This window comes from Pleurodeles waltl, chromosome 3_2 (assembly GCF_031143425.1).
Source record: "Pleurodeles waltl isolate 20211129_DDA chromosome 3_2, aPleWal1.hap1.20221129, whole genome shotgun sequence".
NCBI classification, from domain to species: Eukaryota; Metazoa; Chordata; class Amphibia; order Caudata; family Salamandridae; genus Pleurodeles; species Pleurodeles waltl.
The window spans coordinates 82,751,798-82,774,521 of NC_090441.1; the positions used below are offsets into that span (position 1 = coordinate 82,751,798).

The following is a 22,724-nucleotide window of genomic DNA, read 5'->3' on the forward strand; positions in this document are numbered from 1 at the left end:
CATAATTAAACGAAGCTTTCAGCCCTTGCTATCCCCTTTCCGACAACCCCTCAGAACGATACCCGCCATGCTGTTTGTTTGTACCGCCATGGCGGTCGGAGTGTTAAAGTGGCTGTCTATGTTGGCGGTTTCCGCCACGGTCATAATTCCATTTTTTTTACCGCTGGCATGTTGGCAGTCCTACCACCGCTTTAACACGGACCGCCAGGGTTGTAATGAGGGCCATAATATCTTTAATCAGTCTACATTTGGCTGTGGGAACCTATGAGCAAGTTTAATGCTTAATTCTGCCTTCGCTTATCTGCTCACGGGCCAGGTGCCCCCAATAAAACCATACTTAGTTAAAGAAATTGATGGGAAATGTATTATTTCATGTTAACATTATAAAACATCAATTGGTTAATGCCGTTACTGAAGAAGTTGTGTTAACCAGAAGGAAACAGAATTGATTCCTGGTTGACGCAGTGGGGAATAGCGACTCTAGTATAGCCTGCAAAGAAAAGAACAGAGAATATGCACATTGTTTTAAATTGCATTACACACAGTATAAGAGTACGGCAGAACGGGCAGAGATTTAGAGGTATAAAGCAAGCGTTAACCTTCTAATTCAAGGGTTTAACTAGTCACGCGTGGGCCGGGGAAACTTGACAGCTCATCTTGTGTACATGTAAAGTTCTCCAATGCCCGTAGGCCAAACTAAAGCTATATAAAACTGCAAACGCATGAAAATATACACCATAATCTGTCCGTGGCCAGACCAAAGATTTGACCTTCCATGGTGTCTTCGTTTCGTCTTTAAACCATAATTAAGCTTGCTTTTAAATGATGGATTTTCTGTACACCAAACATGGCCCCCTTGCAGAGATGGGAAAACTCCATTGCGCTCTAGCTCGGAAAGTTATGTATCGGTTCGTGGCAGTCCTACAGTCACGTGACATGAAGTCGTCGTCTGCTCGCCCTCTATACATTCATCTGTCCCCGCTGCCACCCCCTCTCTCACGCACGCGCAGTGGCAATCATGGGAAGAGCGGGTCGGTTGCTGGGCTGTCTGACGGAACTGGGCATAATTAAACGAAGCTTTCAGCCCTTGCTATCCCCTTTCCGACAACCCCTCAGAACGATACCCGGTACACACGACCAAAAGCGACTTTACAGCCCCGGCACTACAGGCACAAGGTGAGTGCAGACACCGGTCAGATGGGCACGCAGTGACGTCACCACGCACAGCGGTTCGGGGAGGAGCAGTAAATACACCTGGGCGGAGTCGCTAGCCTAACAACAGCCTTTATAGATGCAGTTTAGTTCCGTTCACTTGTGGGAAAGTCGGAGACCTGATTGTAGGAGAACCAGTAAAACAGAGGCATACCTTCATACTTAAAGTGTTCGTCAGTATAGGTAGCTTCTTGTAGTTACTTTTCCTTCGCGTGTCTCCTGAACGCCGTGGGGTTAACAGTGAGTAGGCTTATCAGCAGTTTAGCGTATCAGAGGGAGGTGAAAAAGGAAGGTAATGGTGTGGTGTGGTGAAGGAGGGGTAAAGGTGACCGTGTCAGCATTACTTAAGCATCACAGAGGTGTTGGTGGTACCGCAGAACATTTTAATTGAAGTTAAGTGGCTAGAATTGTTGAGAACCGATGGCTGAAGGATACAAGGGACAGATAGATCATGGGTTCTTCTCTAATGTGTACATGGACGCTTTGATACACTGTTTTAAAGCTCATTGGGTATGAAAATCCCTCAACGTCTATTTCAAGGGTACAGGGAGAGGGATTTTCTTTTTTTGGGGAGGTCAAAATAAAACAGTGTAAATACTACGGTAAAGCAGATTTGCTAAGCACCAATGATACACGTCTTTCTGATTATTAAATGTGCTGCAGGTTTAATATTCACACTGTGTTCCTAATAAATATACAACATTCAACATCTCGTATCTAGAAAGTGCCTCGATGTCAACTTTATTTCGGTCCATGCCCATTTGAAAGCGTGAGACACTCTCAGGCATGTAGAATTATTGATTTATTTCTAACTTTTTGATACGCAGCACCGGTGCCGCTTCTTGAAACGATGGGCATTCCATCGGTGAGCACGTCCGTACTAGAGGAATGAGGAATCAAATTGCTGGGAATATACAGTTATGCGCGTTCTATAGTGGTCACTCTACACTAAGGGCCAGATGTATCAAAGGGTTTTACCCATTCTGTATCTATGGGAAAATGTGTTCGTACATATGCCCCTAAGTGACTGCCATGTCGAATAAAACAAGGTGCCATGTATTGAACCCATGCAGTACAATGCCACTCCCCTTTTAACCCCTGTTCCTTAATTACCGTGTACGGAAGGCTCTGGGAGTTCTGTAAAAGGACAATGTGGGCACAGACTATTTACTATTCAGACGCAATCTCTAGTGCCCTCATCAGGGCGGAGTAACTTGTTTCTGTATATTTAAAAATATGTTGTCTATCTTTGAATAAACAAGAAGGAACAATTATGTTTACAGACATCCAACAAACTACTTAGCATTTCTTCTTTACCTCAACATGTTGAAAGAATGCCTCTGTATAACAACAAACAATGTACACATAATTGAACGCGGAAGCAACGTGGAAATGAAGTGCCCCTCTGAGATCTGTTTTTCTTGAATGTTAGTGTTTAACACGCGAAAAATCTAGCATACGCAATCGTAAGTCATATTGGGCCAGATGTATCAAAGGGTTTTACCCATTCTGTGTCTATGGGAAAATGAGTTGGTACATATGGCCCCTTGTGTTTTCTTCCTTTTTGGATGTGACATCATGACATATCACATGATCACTTGCTTTGCTGGCTGTAATAAAGATGTGTGGACTTACACTGAAAAGACGGAGCCTTTCCAGTTATACTGAGCACAACCTACCTACCAAAGGACAACCTAATTGTCTCAAAACGAATCACATACTATGTAACGTCCTCTGTATAGACTCTGGGAATGCTTGAGTCTAATGTAGTTGAACTGTGAGAGAATTTTGTAATGTATTCTGCCTGAATAGTTTTTTTCTTGCTTGTTTCTCATTGATGCATACCCTGTGATCATTGTCAAAACCAAAAGTTCTGACATTGGTGGTCAGCCTTTTGGGTTTGTCAATGTGTGTCTAGTTTTGACATGGGTTTTGTAAAACGTTATTGTTGTGGAGCTGCCAGACCCTCAGCATTATAACAAACATTGGCAATAGCAATTATATATATTTTTGGTTTCAGAAAGCACACATTGCCACAGTAGTTTCTAGCAGTGAACACAACTACATTGTGTGCCAATATGCCCCCTGTGACAAAGCAGAATCCTGTCACTCACAGTGAAGCCATGTATAGATAGTAAGAGGGAGACAGAATTTAAATAAAAACAAATGGTCTTGTTTAACTCAAGATCTAATTAGTTGCCCAAAACTTAGTCATAAAAGTGCACTGCACCCATGTTATATGCTTTTGTATTAGTGCATATTTACAACCTTCATGAATTCACAATTTACAGAAGTTGGCCAGGAAATCGTACTCCAAGAAAATATTTTTGAACTACATTTTAGCACAAGCTAATATGCAGGTGTAGATTTGCTCATGCAAAAATCTGTTGAGCGTTTACAAGTTCCTCCAACAACTTTTCCTAACAGTGTCAGGACCAACCTTTCTCAGTATGAGAAAAAATTAAAGAAGAGCTAGTGAAAACTCCTCAAACATGCAACTAAGTAGGTTTGCACAGACTCTAAAGTAAATTCCAATCCTGGAACTATTGCTTAATGCTACCTCCAGCCCCAGTATGTAGATCTGTGGAAAGGTGGCGAAATGCAGGAATTGTAACATAATCAGAATTCTGGCATAATCAGTGGCCTTTATCAGAGCACTTTTATAATGAGATTGCTGCATTAATTAATCGTCACACTACATGGCAACAAAGGGACAAGTGGATTTTTTTTACGTGATAAGTATATTTATAAAACAACCTGTCCCATGGACAAGTAGATATTTTTTTAAATCCCACACCCCTGGAAAACCTTTATCTAAAGTCCTATAAAAGGATGCATTTGTTTTCTGGTTTGGGGCATTCACCTTCTGCCTTTCTTAGAAGGCGAATCTACACTGGATTTTCTATGGAACTTTAATAGATTAATTATGTATTGCCCAGTATTTGATTGTTGACCCAGCCTATACATTTCTATACTTATTTCCTTTAAGTAAACTTTTACATTTCTCTACTTGTCTTCCATTCATATTGAGGATGGTTACAGCCTTTTCAAATGTATTAATTTAATCCAGTAGAGATAGGTTTATTGGGGAGCACTAAAGTCCATATAAGGACTGTCCGAGGCCAAGCCGTTGTAGTGTATTAAGCAGGTAGATAAGATATAGCTTGGCTCTCTGATAGATCTGGTAGCATAGCTGATGGTTCTGATTGGATCTGTCCGGCACAGAATGGACCTACTTGGATGAGGTAAATTGACTTTAGAGCCGATTACTGCACCTTCGCTGCTCAGGCGGTTTTGCCCTCACATTCAGATTCCCAGAAATTCTAATTGACCTAGCCCCAACACAATCCTGATTCCTGAAGACGAGGTGACTGTTTCGGTAACCCAGAAAGACCAACATGAGTGTCAATAGGGATTTGTATGCTGGATGGGAAGCGAGGTAAAGCAGTTCATGTTGGGACTTGAAGTTTGAAATGTCGTTGGAAAATGTGGTGGACACATTTTTAACTTAACTATTGCATGGCATTAGTTCTTGGACTTGTGGGCACAGCAGTTATTGTGTTTTTGACTATGTGTTTAATTTCATTTCAAATGAAAGACGCGTATGGCATAAAGTGGGGGTGACGTACCACAGAAAAATTTTGTTGAGTTGTCTGCTAAGGTGAGGTGTACTTTCCAGACTTATCAGTCACACTAGGATAGGGAAGTAACATTTATTTTGCATTAATGTATTAAATGAACTCAGTAGGTGTTTATTTCTTAGTGCACATAAGTGATCACGCTAGGTATGGCAGACTCCCACAGGTCGAGAGTTCACTACTGTACAATGTGGGTAGTGTTCTCCACTGTATAGTAATATCTGTTTAGAAAAAACAGACATACTTTAACATTAAGAAAGGTAGAAACAGTCCAGGAGAAGCTTGCAGTATACATGTGTTCATTTCGTAGAGTGCCTGCAGGGACCTTTGATTGAGAAGCTCTGGTATTGTGAATTTAGTAGAAAAGAGTGTGCGTGCAATTGTAACAAGGAGCAATTGAGAATATTGACAGAATGGGAAAATCCCTTTTTGAAAAAAGAGAAAGATGCAAATAAGGAAAGGAAATTTTCACCTGAAGGCACACCAGCTTGAGAAATGGCAGCAAAGAGAGGGTTACACATATGTATGTTGCTCAGCCAATGACGTGAATGCATAGCAAAGGATGGGGAATTATGTTTTTCACTAACTAGTACTTTCCACACCCCAAAAACACAATATTTGAGAAGGAGAATGTACAACTTAAGACCCCAGCCAGACCCACACAATTTTAGGCCTTGAATCGTTGGGTCCTCCCATTTTAACAATCACAAGCATGCCGCAGAATTATACCATTCCGATTGTCTTTAAAATCAGTACATCTATCCAGTACATTAGATTCAAGCACTCTGCAGAGAGAATCCTTCAAAACTCCTGATGCAGGATGTACCATTACTACCACGACTCCACAGTCTACCCGGAAACACAAAGAACCAACCCCTCAGAAACTCCATGTCGCCCAACTAAAGACTGAGTTTCAAGAAACTGTAAAGGGCATTGGATTTCTTTGGACAATATAATGAGAAAGAGTTGCTTTATGCGAGTAAGGAATCTGCAAGTGTGGCACGAGAGGCATATGCGAGAGTAGAAGAAGTGATAGGCAAATGTGGATTTGATCTGACACAAAGAAATAAATTGCTAAGAAATGTCAGGATGATGGATGATAAGGAATTGAGACTGTAAAAACTGAAGGGACTGAAGACGCACATCAGGGAGTTGGTTGAGAGCACTAGGGAGTGGAGTGCTGTGGAGCAATTTAAAGAGTTGTGATCTAAGAGAGAAAGGCCAAAAGCGAAACAGAAGAAATAATCTACAGGGAATGAGGCTGGAGTAGTTGCAGAAAATGTAGTAAAGGAATACCCCTTGGGGGAGTTCCAGGGAGGAGCATATGTACATGTCCCGTAGTATTAGACATCTGCCCTCAGACAGAGGGAGAATCCCAACAAATGATATACTCCGATAGAACAGTGAGTGACCATTTCTAACATCATGTGGAAGGATTTGCTGTTTGAAGTGGCAGACCCAAAGGGCCTATGAGCAGAATGCAAGAGAGCCTTGGATTGGTGGCCGACACAAGAACCCCTTAAAGTAGTAAACACAAATGCACCATTGCCATTGGTCAGAACTAAATATGACAGTCATTGCTCACCTTAAGTCTAATGTTTCACAAAAGGAAATTAATTGGACCAAGATTTCTCGAACATCCCAAAAGCCCAAGAAATCTGGACATGCATACATGTAGAGATTAATGCATGTGTACAGGGAGCATGGTCATCTGAATGACCCAGGTGGAGATAACATGAGGGTTTTCTTGCCTCCTTTGTGCAAAGACTACAGCCTGAAATTAGAAAAACAATCATACAAGGTGTCTGCTGGCAAGGCAAGCCTATAGACAAAATTTTGCAGTATGGAAAATATTGCAGCAACACACTAGATACTAAACAAAGAGGGATGAAGGAAACAATCATGGTAGCCCAAACCCAGTTAGCGCAGAATGGAGGAGTAAAAGGGTGGAAAATGCCTAGCCTAGGGCTAGACCTTGATCACAGCATAGGATTAAATCTGCATGCAGTCTTCATGGCTTATGGAGGAAATACCCAAGGAAAGGGATTGGGGAAGTATGCCTGGAACCAACATAAGTGTTTTAAATAAGGGTACCCTGTGTCAATTTTGCAACAGGGTTGGTCACTGGAAGTATAAATGTCGGTATAATCCTGATCGAGTGGTGAGTGATGCCCAACCCTCTAGTTTCTTGAAGCAGGGAGAACCTCCCCATGTACCACAGAATCCCCTTGTGCCATACAGATGCGAGGAGGGAATCTCCCTTTCCAAACTAACAAGCAAGTTCAGCACAGCCCATTTACACCTCAGACTGCCCAATGCCCATAATGTTTGGGAGCACCAGAGAACTCGAACAGACCCAATGATGGTGTTGGGTGGGGGGCTTTGATGCATGTTTGGCACAGTCCCAAAGGTGGATCAGAGTGGGCCATATGTGGATGGAGAGGTTAGTGGACATCCTGTATCCTTTCTGATTTACACAGCAGCCACTCATTCACCTGTTAGAACAGTTAAGGTCCTGAACCTAGCGCTCTCAGGAAAGGAAGTCCTAGCCATTAGCATCACAAATCAGCAGCATACAAACCAGATTAGAGCCCCAGTGAAGATTGGGAACATCAAACAGTATCACCAGTTTATTAAATGTGAATCGAGTACCGTAGATTTGTTGGGAAGAAACCTACTCTGTATCTTTAATTGTGTTATATATTGTACACCAGACAGAGTGGGGTTGGAAACTTAAGCAGCGGACAATGAGTTGAAATTGCAGGCACTGAAATCTGCAGTCCGAATATACCCAGTTCTTACTAAAGAGGATTTACATTCACATCTAAAGTAATCAGTCAGGTAAGATGTGTGGGACATCACAGGAAAAAAGATTGGGTTGATTAAGGGTTCTAAACCCATAAAGATAATCCTTCGGTCCGATACAGTTTTCCTTCAAACACGTCCTTATAAATTGTCCCCAGGATCCATTGCTGGAATTATCCATATAATTGAAAGCATAGCATTCTGACGGAAGCAATTAGGAGTCCATGTAACTCACCGATTATGACCTTGCATAAAACAAATAAAAAGTGGAGGATAATTCATGATTTAAGAATGATCAACCAACTAGTAATGCCATGCTATACCATAGTACTGAATCCTGCCATAACCGTATTCCAAATTTCTTCAGAAGCTGAGTGGTTAACGGTCATTGACCTATGTCAGACATTCTTTTCTGCCCCCTTTACGAAGAGAGACAGTTTCTATTTGCTTTTCGATTCCAAGAGAAAACATGTGTGGTATCACACTCCTTAGGGGTGCAGATAGTCCCTCATAGTCAAAAAGAATTTGGAGCCCTTACAATTACCATGCAGTTCAACCCTATTTCAGTACATGGATGAGCTACTTGTTGCATCGACGACAAAAGAAGTTTGTAGGCAAGACACCATCACCTTACTCTACCATCTTGCTGAGAATGGGCATAAGGTTTCAGCCAAAAAGCTGCAGTGTTGTCAGAAAGAAGTTGAGTATCCAGTACATCAAATTGAGAATGGAGTCAGATGAGTGTCCCACAAGCTCATCAAGACTGTTCTTAAAATGAGATTAACAACCAGACAAAGAAAATTACAAATGTTTTCTGAAATGGTTGGCTATTGCCAAGAGTGGATGCTGAACTTTTCACTAGTGGCAAAGCCTTTACTGAGGCTGATGCACACTGATGAAGGGTGATGAGAGCATAGAAGCCTTTCAGGCTTTTACTTTGCAGTGCATCCACTCTTGGAATTCCAGACTACACCAAGGAGTTCATACTCTTTTGCCATGAGCATGATGGGTGTGCTTGTCTGTGTTGAGACAGACCCATGGAGAGGCCAAATGACCAGTGGCCTACTTCTCGGCAACTCTTGAGCCAGTAGCAGCAGCATTACCTGGTTGTTTCAAAGCGGTCGCGGCAGTCAGCCTGAGCAATCAGCAAACACAAGGCATTATGATGGGTCACCCACTTATTGTGATCGTGCCGCATTCCATTGACACTCAGTATTTGACCAACAGCTGCCTAACCTGTTATGAAATAACTATTCTGGCTGCAGACAATGTTTCTTTAAGGAGGTGTAACACACTAAATCCATCTTCTTTATTACCCACCCCAGATGAAGACGAGGAAAGTGAGCTCTGTCATGATTGTAGAAGTGTTACCAAGTTGTGCACAAAGCCATGACCGGATATGCTGGATGTTCCCCTTCTTGAATTTGACCACACCATGTTAATTTATGACTTGCTTCAGAAACAGACACAGCATTTTGAGAGCCGCATATTCTGTACGTACCCTAAGTGGAGTTGTGGAAGCATCCTACCCGTGTCATGTAACCTCTGCACAAGTAGTGGAACTGATTGCCCTCTCCAGCGCCTGTTACGCTTCAGAAGGCTCACAAGTTGCCATTTACAGTGATAGCCAGTACGGATTCGGTGTTGTGCATGACTGGTCAATTGTGGTAGTTTAGAGGATTTATGGTGGTAAAGTGTGCTGCATACGAGCGTCGATGACTTTGTCACTAGAGGCAACCACTCTGGAAATTAAAAAGGACAGATGGGAAAGAATGGGATGTATGAGGCTTGCTAGTAACATCTGGGTATCAGTTGAGAGAAACCCTGTACTTCCAGATTCAATGTTGCTGGCAAAGGTGGATTAAAATGTGGGACAAAGAAGCTGTTGGCAACAAGTGGAAGAAATAGAGAGTTGATGTAAAAGACTATGAGATGCAGAGCGAATGTTACGATACCATAAAGGAATTGGAAGGATCCAAGGAGAAGAATCCTAAAATGATGACAACTCTATTGTAATTTATCCCTAGATGTGATGATTTAGAAATCATCAGGCGGTGGGGGAATGGAGGAGGCGGTTGTGATATCTCTTTGTCTTGAATTATAGTGCTTAACACGCGAAATCAAGCTTACACTAACTTAAGTCAATTTTACCTTTTCTTCCATTTTGGATGAAACAACATATCACGTGATTGCTGTTGTTTTTCTTGTTGTAATACAGAATTATGAGCTTACACTGAAAAGACTGATGCCCTCATTATGAGTGTGACAGACCTAAGACTGCCACACCCGCCGCGACAGTCGGACTGCCGCCAAATTTGCAGTCCGACCGCCACATTATGACTGTGGCAAAAGCACCACAGTCAGACTGCTGCACTGCCACTTTTAGTCCGGCCAACGGTCTGGTGTTGCTGGCGGTTTTAATACACCAGGGCAGCGCTGCGCTGGGGATTACGATCCCCGTGTCTGCCAGCCTTTGCATGGCGGTGGAACTGCCATGCCGAGGCTGGCGGAGACGGGGTGCCAGGGGCCCCTGCACTGCGTATGCACATGGCATGTATAGTGCAGAGGCCCCCATGACCGCCCGCCACGCTTTTCACTGCCTGAATTACAGGCAGTGGAAAGTACGACAGGTGCTGTCGCACCCGACGCACTGCAACATTGCCACTGGCTTGATTATGAGCCGGCGTCAATGTTGTGGTGGGTTTCCCGCCACCTGCCAAACTCATAACGAGGCCCTGAGACTTTCCCAGTCACACTGAATGCAGTGTACCTACTCAAGGATAAACTAACTGTCTCACTACAAATCACATAGTATGTAACAAGTCACGTCAATTGAATAGACTAGGAATGCTTTAGTTGAATGTAGTAGAACTGTGAGACAATCTTCAAATGTATTCTGTAGTAAATTGATTGATTCATGCAAGTATCTTAACCTCACCCACTACGCCCATGTACTATTCTACCGCCTACAGAACGTTGCTTTCACTTTTCCATGGAGGCAAGAGGTAGTGTTGATGCGTGTTTTCAATATAGAACATATCACCTGTGACAAAAAAGTTCACATCTCTAGCCTCAGCTATTTCTTTCACGTCTTCTTTCTTACTCCCATTGTACTTAGTTTTCCCAATTGGGATTTGGGGGGGCTTTTGTTTCTGGTGGGGGTCTTCAGTGTAATAGTCTGTGATGCCCTACCTTTACCCCAAGTACCCCACCTAACATATGACCATGCACAACAAAACTAAGTACATCAAATGGGTAAGAGGGAGAAACTGAAGAAAGTGTCGCTGAGTAGTGAGGTTGGGGTCCCATCCACAACTGAAACTCAATGGTGGTGAAGTGGGTAGAAGATGAAGGAGCCTGGTGTTTTTAGAGGAGTAGGTGGCAAAAGTCTCTCATCTGCCAGAGATCAGTGCTGGAAAACCATCATGGAATGACATCTTCATCAAGCTGGCCTAAAACAGAGGTGTAGGAACTACCGTGGCCAAACACTTTTATTGCAACAATTAAAATGTGGCTGTCCTAAATATCTTTGCCCCTGGACACCAATTAGGACAGTTTCCTAGCAACGGGACTTCCCGATATGGGCAGCTATGCACTTTACAATTCCTACACATAAATTTGGCAACGCTGGTATATGCTGTTGAATCAATATTTGATAACTACGAACACTTGGAAATTACAACCTAGAATATGTGCTAGCAGTCAGCTGTTAAGCACCTTCAACTGTATTCTTGTAAAACAGTTTTTTTGGTGGCACTATACTTGTATGCCAGTAAAATGCCAGCTGCCTTATGTTATGGTAGGAAGAAGCAAAATCCAAACCCAATTGATAAATATATTTGATAAAACACCCTTCTATCTATCTATCTATCTATCTATCTATCTATCTATCTATCTATCTATCTATCTATCTATCTATCTATCTGTTACGGTTCCATAGATGGAGTGTTTTTTGTATTTCTAATAACTAAAGTGACGTTTGACGAATCTTCACAAAATTTACAAAACTAATATGACAGTCAGTTCAGCTGCTGTGGGGAATATTTCAGGGTGATTCATAAAGTGGGGACCGAAAAATGGGGGAGGGGGATCCCAAAACACTTTCTCCCCAACTTTTCTCCAACTTTGGCACTGTTTGACAAATCATCACTAACATTTCTAAACTAGTACACTACTTACTTCAGCTGCTGTCTTCAGTGTTTCAGGATGATCCGTCAAGAGAGGGCTGAGAAAAAGGGGGTCCCAAAAAGGGTATTCCCCTTGCACTTTCCCGTAGGGATTTTGAACGCGACTACAGCCCAAACCGCTGAATGGAATTATGCCAGATTTGGCAGAAAGGTAGATCTTGGCTGAGAAAGATCTCTTTTTTTGTGATTTGGTATGCACAGCCACAGGAAGTGAACTCCCATTGGAGGAAAGGGGATTATTGCAGAGGTCAGGAGATGGAGGGGCAGAGAGAACCAGGAAGGATATCATCGTTGATTGACAGGAAAAAGATTCACAGAGGCCAGAGGGGTGGTACTACATGAAAAGGGCTCCAACAGTGGAGTCAGAAGACGGGGCCGACATCCATCCTGAGATAGACAGCAGACACGATCACAAGGAGGTACAAGATGCCGACCTAGACGCCGAACAGGAGAATAGGTTGGAGGAGTGGTGGAGCCCAATGATGCCAAATATTGTGCCAATGCCCGCCACAACTGAAGGAGAGTTGTAGCAACTGCAGTGAGTGGGAAAGGGCCTGTTATCCACAAAGTTATTGTTTTCCTTTTTCTTCCCCCGTTTTTCTTGCATGGATATGGGGAGAACTCTGGGTCAATAGATAAATTGAAAACATGTGTCTTGCTGTTGACGCCTAAACGTGAGATCACTTTTGGGCATTCAATATATATATATATCGAGGTATACATCAAAACAGCACCCTTTCAGGGTTAGAGTGACACATAAATTATGCAAAACACAAGAGAGAACTGTGGGTAGTTCCCAAGGTTAGGTGGAGAGCAGCTCCTGTAAGGAGCACCCTGCAACACCAGCGACACTAGATTTGCTCACCTCAAATGTCTGTTTTTCTAGTAGTTTTTAAGCATAGGATTCAGGGATGTGGAATTCCTATCGCCCCACGCCCCGGACATCTTGTTTGAGGTCAAGGGCAACAAGTTTTTATGTTCACTTTGTCCTTGGGACAAGTAGGCCCAACCTTCTGCAGCACAAACCCTGTGGCTGCCTGTTTACAGAGAGTGGAACTCTCTGCAGTTGAGGTAATGTGTTTCCAAAAGATAATGCTGTTCGAACTTGTATTTATGGTTCATTATTTGAAAACCTTCATTATTAGGGTGAGTGCTGTAAATAAATGTTTTAAGGTCACACTTCACTACTGACGTTGGTTCCAGTACAAAAAAAAAAAAAACGTGTATACACATGTTTGAAAAGTTTAGGCTATGAGGCTAAGTATAATGCTCCCAGAATGCTCTCTGATTAGATGCAAATGAAGTGTCATTTAGTAAAATGTTTTGATGCATGCTAGTATTTCACAAAAATATTTCGAATGGAAAATCAGTGTAACCATTTTCAACACTATTATGGGAAGCATGAAAATAAACAAACACTGACAAAGCCAACTGATCTGACATATTTTTATAAGTCTTTTAGTTTCATCAATGTGTGTCTTGTTTTGACATGGCTTTTGTAACACTTTATTGTTGTGGGAGCTACCAGCCCCTCAACATTGTAACAAACACTGGCAAAAAAAAACCAAGCGTTTTTGAACTCCAAAAGCACACGTTGCCACCAGTGGCATAACAAAGGCCCCGCAGCCGCCCTCCAGGGGGCCCCTTCAGCACAGCACCTGCCCTGAGTGAGTCTGGAGAGGGGGCTCCTCCATGTTCTTTGCAAAGGGGCACCCTCCAGTTTCGTTACGTCACTGATTGCCACTGTTGTTCCTGACACTGAACAAAACTACTTTGTGTGCCAATATGCTCCTTGTGGAAGAGAAGAATGCGATCACTCACAGTAAAGCCAGCCAAAAGAGAGAGAAATAGAAGTTTAATAAAAACAAAATGTCTTTGTTAACACCAGACCTAATTAGGGACCAAGACCCACATGTAGGTAGCTTTTTGCATGTCGCAAACAGCGACTTTCGCTGTTTGCGATGTGCAAAAAGCACATTGCGATGCACAAACCCAGTTTTGCGATTCGGTAACTTGGTTACCGAATCGCAAAACGGGTTTGCGACTCGCAATTAGGAAGGGGTGTTCCCTTCCTAATTGCGACTCGCAGTGCAATGTAGGATTGCTTTGCGAACGCGGGCGCAAGCCAATCGCAGTTTGCACCCATTTCAAATGGGTGCTAACACTTTCACAAAAGGGAAGGGGTCCCCCTGGGACCCCTTCCCCATTGTGAATGTCACTGTAAACATTTTTTCAGAGCAGGCAGTGGTCCTGCGGACCACTGCCTGCTCTGAAAAAATTAAACTAAAACGTTTCATTTTTCGTTTTTGTAATGCATCTCGTTTTCCTTTAAGGAAAACGGGCTGCATTACAAAAAAAAAAAAACTGCTTTATTGAAAAGCAGTCACAGACATGGTGGTCTGCTGTCTCCAGCAGGCCACCATCCCTGTGAGGCCGCCATTCGCAAAGGGGTCGCAAATTGCGTCCCACCTCATGATTTTTCATGAGGTGTGCATTTGCGAAGCCCTTGCGAATCACAGATGGTGTCAGGGACACCATCCTACATTCGGATTTGCGACTCGCAATTTACGGGTCGCAAATCTGAACCTACCTACATGTGGCCCCAAATTCTTAAAGAAAGTCACAAAAGTGCACCCATGGTATATGTCGTATCCCTATAAAATATTTGTGAACTGTATTTTAGCATGGGTAAATACGCATGTGTAGATTTTCTCATGTGAAAATCTATTGAGCATTTGCAAGTTCATTTTCCCTCCAGCCACTTTCTTTCCAACCCTGGAAGAAGTTCTAATTCTGCCATTGTCCGGAGTAAATGTCCAACCTTTCTTATTATGGGAAAATATTAGAGAGAAGCTGGTGAAAATCATTAAAACATGCAGGTTAGTAGGTTTGCAGACTCAAAGGCATTCCAGCCCTGGAACTATTGCTTACTGCTTCCTCCAGCCCCAGTATGCAGATCTGCAGAAAGGTGGAAAAATAAGGAAATTGCTACAGTAGGGATTGAAACTGCAAGTATTCAAGCCCTACTATGGTAGTAGCCCTGGCATAATCAGAGAGGCTATTATCAGAGCTCTTACATAATGAGATTGCTGCCATAATTTGGCGCCACACTACATGGCACCAAAGGGACAAGTAGATCTTTTTACAGGACAAGTAGATTTGAGAAGCAGCCTGTCCCGTGGACAAGTAGATATTTCAATAAATTCCACACCCCTGGGATTGCAACAATGCCATCCATGCTGAGCTAGAAAGCGACAAAGTCTTTTGCCATTTGTACAGCAAAATCTTTAAGTTTAGGATTGGCCCAGTGCCAACCTTGATGAGCTGTAAAATGACAAAAGCCTTTCACCACTCCAGACACTGTATTACAGCTTTGGACTGGTAAAATACCACCCAAGCCAACCTGGAATGAGCAAAAGCAACCCCTGACACGTGTTTCAATGTCATTACATCTCTTCAGAGAGGTTTAGATTTGTCCAGACACAAGGGAGCACCCAGTATAAGTCAAAACAACATCCTTTCAGGGTTAGAGTGACACATACATTATGCACAAAAAAAAGAGAGAACTCTGGGTAGTTCCCAAGTTTAGGTGGAGAGCAGCTCCTGTAAGGAGCATCCTTGAACACCAGCTACACTGTAGATTTGCTCACCTCGAATGTCTGTTTTTCTAGCAAAGTTTTTAAGCATAAGATTGGCACAGTCCCATCCATGCCGAGCTAGAAAGCGACAGTCTTTTGCCATTTGTACAGCAAAATCTTCAAGCATAGGATTGGCCCAGTGCCATCCTTGCAGAGCCACTGTAGTTTTGTTCTTTGTACCCTTTCTTATCATCCTTCGCCCCCCCCTTCTCCAAGGACATGACCTTCTCTCCCGAGACTGGGGTCTTGGTGCTATATCCCTCCAGCCCAAGCATGCTAAATACCACCTTAGGGTGAGATGGTGATGGTTTGTGCATTGTAAATAAGAACAAACCACTTATCGCGTTGTCTCCTTCCTTCAAGGGTGCTGGCGGGCGATATTTCTGGATTCTATGGAAAAGAGAGAAAACAGAGAGCATATTACCATCCAGCACATGCCCATAAATCCCAAGAGAAGAATACTACCAGAATAAAAGATGTGACTGGAAGACCGAAGAGCTCAGTTAATATAATTTTTATTTTGACAATTTCTGCTGTAATTCTGCTTTGAGCCTCCTTAATAAACGCTTAGAGTCACCTATGAAACAAGTCTCCTTAGCTGTATTTCTGCCCCTCCCTCTGACACAGTGGATCCACAAATCTGCAGCAAAATTAAAAAAACATAAATGTCCAGCTCTCTCCGTGCTGCTGAATCGCTCTTGCTCCTGTCTTCTCCTTGCTTTTCTCCCTGTTATTTGAGTGCCTTCTCCTTGTTTTTCCCTCATTCTCACTGCTTTCTCCTTGCTTTTTTCCCCATTTTTTGTGTGCTCGCTGTAGGAAAGTAGGCTATTTTTAGCATGGTTACCACTTTTTGCCTGTTGTCAGTGTGTTTGACTGTGTTCACCCGGATCTTGCTAAACAGGACCCCAGTAACTAGAGAGTGCTCTCTCCCTGTAAATGTGGTAGCTTGGACCACACACCCCACATTTGGCATACTGGTGGCCCCTTACAAGTCCTTAGTATATGGTACCCCGGTCCCAGGGCATGGGGCACCAGGGGTCTCCCATGGGCTTCAGCATGTATTATGCCACCCATGGAAGACCATGCAAAGTGTGTCTGCAGGCCTGCCATTGCAGCCTGAGTGAAAGGGTGCATGCACCCTTTTCACTACAGGTCACTGCATCAGGTCACTGTAAGTCACCCCTATGGTAGGCCCTCCTAAGCCCAGAGGGCAGGGTGCAGGTACCTGTGTGTGAAGGCACCCCTGTTGTGAGCAAAGATGCCCCCAAGGACTCCAGACCCATTTTCATGGACTTCGTGAGTGCGTGGACGCCATTTTATGCGTGTACTGGACATAGATCACTACCTATGTCCAGCTACATAATGGTAACTCCAAACCTGGGCATGTTGGATATCAAACATGTCGGAATCATACCATAATACTGTTGCCAGTTTTGGAAGTATGATTCCATGCACTCTGGTGGCTTCTTAGAGGACCCTCAGCATTGCTCCTACCAGCCTTCTGGGGTTTCCCAGGCAACCCACGCTGCTGCCACCCCGAAGACAGGTTCCTGCCCTCCTGCTGCTTGATATGCTCAAGCCCAGGAAGGCAGAACAAAGGATTTCCTTTGAAAGAAGGGGTAACACCCTCTCCCTTTGGAAAACAGTTGTTACATGGCTTGGGAGGGGTAGCCTCCCAAGCCATGTATATACTTTGAAGGGCACATTTGGTGCCATCCCTGCATTAACCAGTCTGCACCAGTTCAGGGACCTCCAGTCCCTGCTCTGGGGCGAAACTGGACGGTAGAAAGGGGAGTGACCACTCCCCTGTCTATCACCACCCCAGGGGTGGTTCCCAGAGCTCCTCAAGGGGTCCCTTGATTCTGCCACCTTGAATCCAAGGTGGGCAGAGGCCTCTTGAAGCATCTGAGTGGCCAGGTTTGGCAGGTGACGTCAGAGCCCCCTCCTTGCTAGGTGACTAATCCCCCTTCCAGGGCTATTTAGGGTCTCCCTCTTGGGTGGGTCCTCTGATTCAGCTTGCAAGATTTCAGCAGGACTCCTCTGCAACCTCTACTTCGACTTCTGGCCACTGGAACTGCAACTGGATCCTCCAGGAACCGACAGTCTGCATCCATGGTGAAGACTCTGCTTGCGCATTGTTTCCACAGCTCCTTCCAGCTTCTGCAACATTTCCCCGGCTGTGCATCCTCTGAGGGCGGCAAGTCTTCTGCCTGCACGAGAAGGAAGAAGGAATCTCCTTTGGAGAGAACGAGTCACTCCCCTGCGTCTGCAGGCATCAACTGCAATGGCGACCGGCTGCGTGGATCTCCTCTCATCCTGAGCTGCGTGGATCCTGCATCATGGGTGGTGGGCTAGAGTGGTCCCGTTGGTCCTCCCTACCAGCTGTACAACTTTGGTGGAGGTAAGCCCTTGCCTTCTCATGCAGGACACTACCCGTGCACTGCATCTCTTGCAGCTACCAAGGCTTGCTCACCTCTCCTCCAAGGCGTGGGACCCTTCTTCAGTTGTGCTGCATGGGTCTCTCTGCGACTCCTGGTTCCTCGTCCAGTGGGTCTTCTGTGGGGGCTGCCTTTTCTTCTGTTGACTCAGCTTTTCTGAGGGTCCCCCAGGACTCCCCTTCTTGGCTTGAGTTCTCCTGGACCTTGCTGGTCCCAGGCAGCTCCACCTTTGCTTAATCATGACTTCTGCCTTTGCCAAGACTTGTTGGTGGATTTTCCACGCCTCTGACTGACTGCAATCTTCCATCCGACGGTGACTGCATCCTCCAGGAACTTTTCACCGACTCCAGGGCTGCATTGCTGACCGTCTTTGTCCTACAGTTGACCACTTCTGCAACCACAGACGGGTAGGTAGTGGCTCCTGCCCATTTTGCAGCATTTTCTGTGATGTCTGGACTTGGTCCCCTTCTTCCATGGGTCTTCCTCTTCAGGAATCCACCGATGGTTTCTTGCGGTCTTGTCTGGGTTGGGGAAAATCCAGTACCTTAGTCCTTTCTTTCTGGTCACTGGGGGCACAGTGGTACTTACCTTTGGGGTTTCCTAGTTCCTCCAGCTCCCCTCTACAGACTCTGCTTACCTGGGTGCGGGTCCTGTATTTGCATTCCATTCCTTTAGTATATGGTTTGGGCTTCCTCCTAAGTTCATTATTGTCTATTACTTTTGCACTGTTTTCTATTGCTATTTATGCCTATTTCTGATTACTAGTGTGCATATTTAGTGTGTTTTCTTACCTCCTGTTGGGGTAATTGCCTCGCTAGTATTTTCGGTAATTGTGTCACTAAATAAAAGTACATTTATTTTTGTAACACTGTTTTCTTTTCTTCCAAGTGTGTAAGTGCTGAGAGACTACAATGGTATTGCATGAGCTTTGCATGTCTCCTAGATAAGCCTTGGTTGCTCATCCATAGTTACCTCCAGAGAGCCTGGCTTCTAGACCCTTCCTACACTACACTAATAAGGGATACCTGGACCTGGTAAAAGATGTAAGAAACTTCTGCACCCTCCACACACCAGGCCTGCTTCCTATACCCACTCCTTGCTTTTCCTTCATGTTCACTGCTTTCTCCTAGTTTTTTTCCCTGTTTTTGGAGTGCCTTTTGCTTTTCCATTGTTCTGACTAATTTCTCATTCTTTTTGCCCTGTTTTTTTGTGTGTCTTATCTTTTCTTTTTTTTGGTTTTCACTCCGTTTTCCTTGCTTGCTTCCTCTATTGTGTGCCTTCTCCTTCCTTTTCCCTAATATTCACTTTCTCCTTGCTTTTTCCTGTTTTTTGAATGCCTTCTCCTTGCATTTACTTTGTTTTCACTGCTTTCTCCTTGCTTTTTCACCCGTTTTTTGTGTGCCTTCTTTTTGCTTTTCCCTCGTTTATTCTGTGCCTTCTCCTTGTTTTTCCCTCACTCTCACTGCTTTCTCCTTGATTTTTCCCCTGTTTTTGTGTGCGCCTTCTCCCTGCCTTTCCCTAGTTTTCACTGCTTTCTCCTTGCTTTTCCGCCCATTGTTTGTGTGCCTTCTCCTTGCTTTTCCTTTGTTTTAACTGCTTTCTCCTTGCTTTTTCCCTTGTTTTTTGTGTGCCTTCACTTTGCTATTTCTTAGTTTCCACTGCTTTCTCCTTGCTTTTTCCCAGTTTTTTTGGGTGCCTTCTCCTTGCTTTTCCCGCATGGCGTGGGGTTTGATGCACTTGGGGGGGGTGGTGGGGGACATTACCCGCAGGCCAGGCCCTGCCATAACCCCCCTTCATCGTTATGAAAGCCATTGAAGTTCACTGAAACATCCAAACGTTACAGGGACATTGAGTCTGAGTCCCAAGATGGCTGCCAACGCTTCCTGGTTTAAGTGTTGGTAGCCAATCAGATCTGTCAGATCCGCGGACCCTTTGCGTTCCTAGATACCTATTTTTTTTTCCTTTAATAACTCTAAAACTACTGAACAGATTTACATCAAATTACAAAAAGAGATCTTTCTGGACCAAGATCTAGCTTTCGGCCATATTTGTTGTAATTCCATTGTGCGGTTTGGGCTGTAGTTGTGTCTAAAATCCCTGTGGAAATTTGCATGGGGAAAACTTGTCTTGGGACCCCCTCTTTTTCTCGTTCCTCGCTTGACGGATCATCCTGAAACTTTCCAGACGGCAGCTAAAGTGAGTGGGAAACTAGTTTTGAAAATTTCATGAAGATTTGTCAAACGGCATCAAACTTATTGACAAAACAAAAAAATGAATAAATATAAGTGCCTTCAAATAACTAATCTTGGCTTCATATGTTTAGGTGGGTAAAAGGATTTGTAATCAAACTTCTTAAAGTAAGTGTTACCTCCAGTAAAAGTGGGCTTACCCAATGATATATCCTTTGTGCTTTGGTGGAACTGGCTATTAGTTTTTTTTAATGATGAATTTCATTAGGTTTATTTGCTTGTTATCGTCGTAAACAGGAAGAAGTATTTGCAGAAGATACAAATAAATTCTTTTGATCACCCTCCTCTTTCCTTCCTGACAAAATTTCCTTTTATGGTTCAAATTCCAAAACGATATAGCCAAGAGAGCATAAAACAACTGTTTAATACAGATCACTATGTCAGTTTCATATCTACAAATTTCATTGTCTTCTATTGCTGTTACAGGGATGGCTGGATCCCTAACAATTTCACAATGTCGGCACAAGTCTAACCAAATTTTGAAATGCTTCTGTGGACATCCTCTGGCCTCATAAATGGGCTTTTCTAAACTGATACATCGGGCTAGACCCTCCTTCCTTTCCGCCAAAAGGGGCACTGTGCTGTCTTTCCACTGACAAGCAGTGTCCCTGTTTGTGACCACCAGGCCCAGCCACAACAAAGCCATTTTATATTGGTTAACATCTAAATCTACATGAATGGTGAATTTGGCATCTCCATCCCAACCCAATGCACATCCTAGGTTTCTAGAGAGCGCGCTGTCAGAAGGGACAAAGTACCTCACACCCCCATATTGTGTGTAGCAAGTCCCCGACCTGTATAGAGCACCTCAAGCACACTCGGGAGGTCACCACTTCCATGGGACCGGGCATTATTTTAGTAACAAGTGAAAATCATAATGGTTATAAATGGTTGACAAAAAGTTCCTATATTTTTTTATTATATTTGCTGAACAAGCTGTCAGCTTTCAATTATCAAGTACTATAATTCACCTGTAAATGTAAGTGCCTTCAAAATTATTTTGAGCAAACTGGCTTCTGAGTGGCATTATGCATTTATTTCAATATTCACAGTCATTTATATTAAAGCACACAGCTTAGTGTTGTATGCTGTGGTCGGAAGAATTAAAATGTTAATGTCGGCGGAGCAACACTTCTTTTACTGACATACACACTCATATACATACATAGAAACCTGGATTTTTTTGTCATTACTAGAAGTCCCTCGTGAGTCAGATGAAAAAACATTCAATTTCTTTCATGAAGCTGTAGTTCCTCAAGTTATTATGTGAGGTAGGTGCATGTGGTGATGAATGGGTACTCTTACAGAATGACACAACATTGGTCACATCGTTTCTCCTTCTTACAAGGCGAGAACTATTGGTTTTGCCATAGCTTGTAAATCCATGTAGTTTACTTCATTATTATTTGTGCATTTCCTCCCTTCAAGTTAAATTTTTACGTTCTAGCTTTTGTCGAGAAAGAATACTTATACAATGTCACGTTGATTTAACATGCAATTTACACATTTTGCAAGTCAGTTGTATTGAATCTAGTGTGCTAATTTAGCTCCCGAAGGCAAATGTAACCTAGTCCCTTTTTGTTTGATGTTTAGCTAGAGAGCGAAGGAGATAGTGTTTAGTGGACAAATTCCAGGCTGTGTGACTAGGGAAACAAGGGTTTAAATCCCAACCAGAATCTCCAAATTACAAAATTCTGTGACCATAAGAACGAGTTACTTACCTTCGGTAACGACTTTTCTGGTGGATACATTAGCTACCTGTGAATTCCTCACCTAATGAATACTCCCATGGCGCCAGCATTCGATGGAAATCTTCTTCCTAGCTTCTGCACGTCGACGAGGACGTCACTCTAGCCTGCGCGACGCCGTCTGACGTCATACAGGCAATAAGAGGTCCTCGCCGACATCAGTACCAACATTTTTGTTTTTTTACGTGCATGAGAATAATAACCCAATGCAATGAAAGAGCAAGGCAACATCCCATAACATTGTAAATCAGACAACATTGGAATAAAATGGCTGTAGATTTAATATAACTCTCCTTTTTTTTTTTTTTTTTTTTTTTTTTTTTTTTTAAATCAAACAAACAAATATATGCAAATCATGTATATACAAAAAGATATATATATATATATATATATATATATATACAAGTATCCATATATACAAAATCTATTGCAGCCTTGAAGACCAAGAGGAGCGCACTCAAGGATTACTTGGTAAGACCAGAAAGGCAACGGGGAGGCGGGTGGGACCGTGAGGAATCAACAGGTAGCTAATGTATCCACCAGAAAAGTCGTTACCGAAGGTAAGTAACTCGTTCTTCTGATGGATACAACTACCTGTGGATTCCTCACCTAATGAATAGAGTCCCAAAGCAGTACCACGCCCGGTGGTGGGTGCCGAAATGGTCAAACCAAGAAATCCTGCAGCACTGACCGTGCAAAATGGCCGTCCCTTCTGACCTCAGAGTCCAAACAGTAATGTTTCGCAAAAGTGTGAAGGGACGACCAAGTTGCGGCCTTGCAGATGTCGACCACAGGAACACCCCTGGCCA

The 22,724-nt window shown here is 43.4% G+C and overlaps 1 protein-coding gene across 4 annotated transcripts in view; it reads left to right on the plus strand.

The window, feature by feature from the left end:
• The first annotated feature begins 948 nt into the window (after window positions 1–948).
• ABHD11 (abhydrolase domain containing 11) overlaps window positions 949–22,724 on the plus strand; it is a 134,851-nt gene continuing 113,075 nt past the window's right edge. Inside the window, exon 1 of one of the 4 annotated variants that reach the window (XM_069226841.1) lies at window positions 949–1,176. In XM_069226841.1, the coding sequence (XP_069082942.1) occupies window positions 1,019–1,176 (158 nt within the window). In that variant the 5' untranslated portion in view covers window positions 949–1,018. Of the gene's footprint in view, window positions 1,177–1,298; window positions 1,396–22,724 lie in introns of those variants that run through there. The other 3 variants (XM_069226845.1, XM_069226843.1, XM_069226842.1) reach the window with 3 other exon arrangements.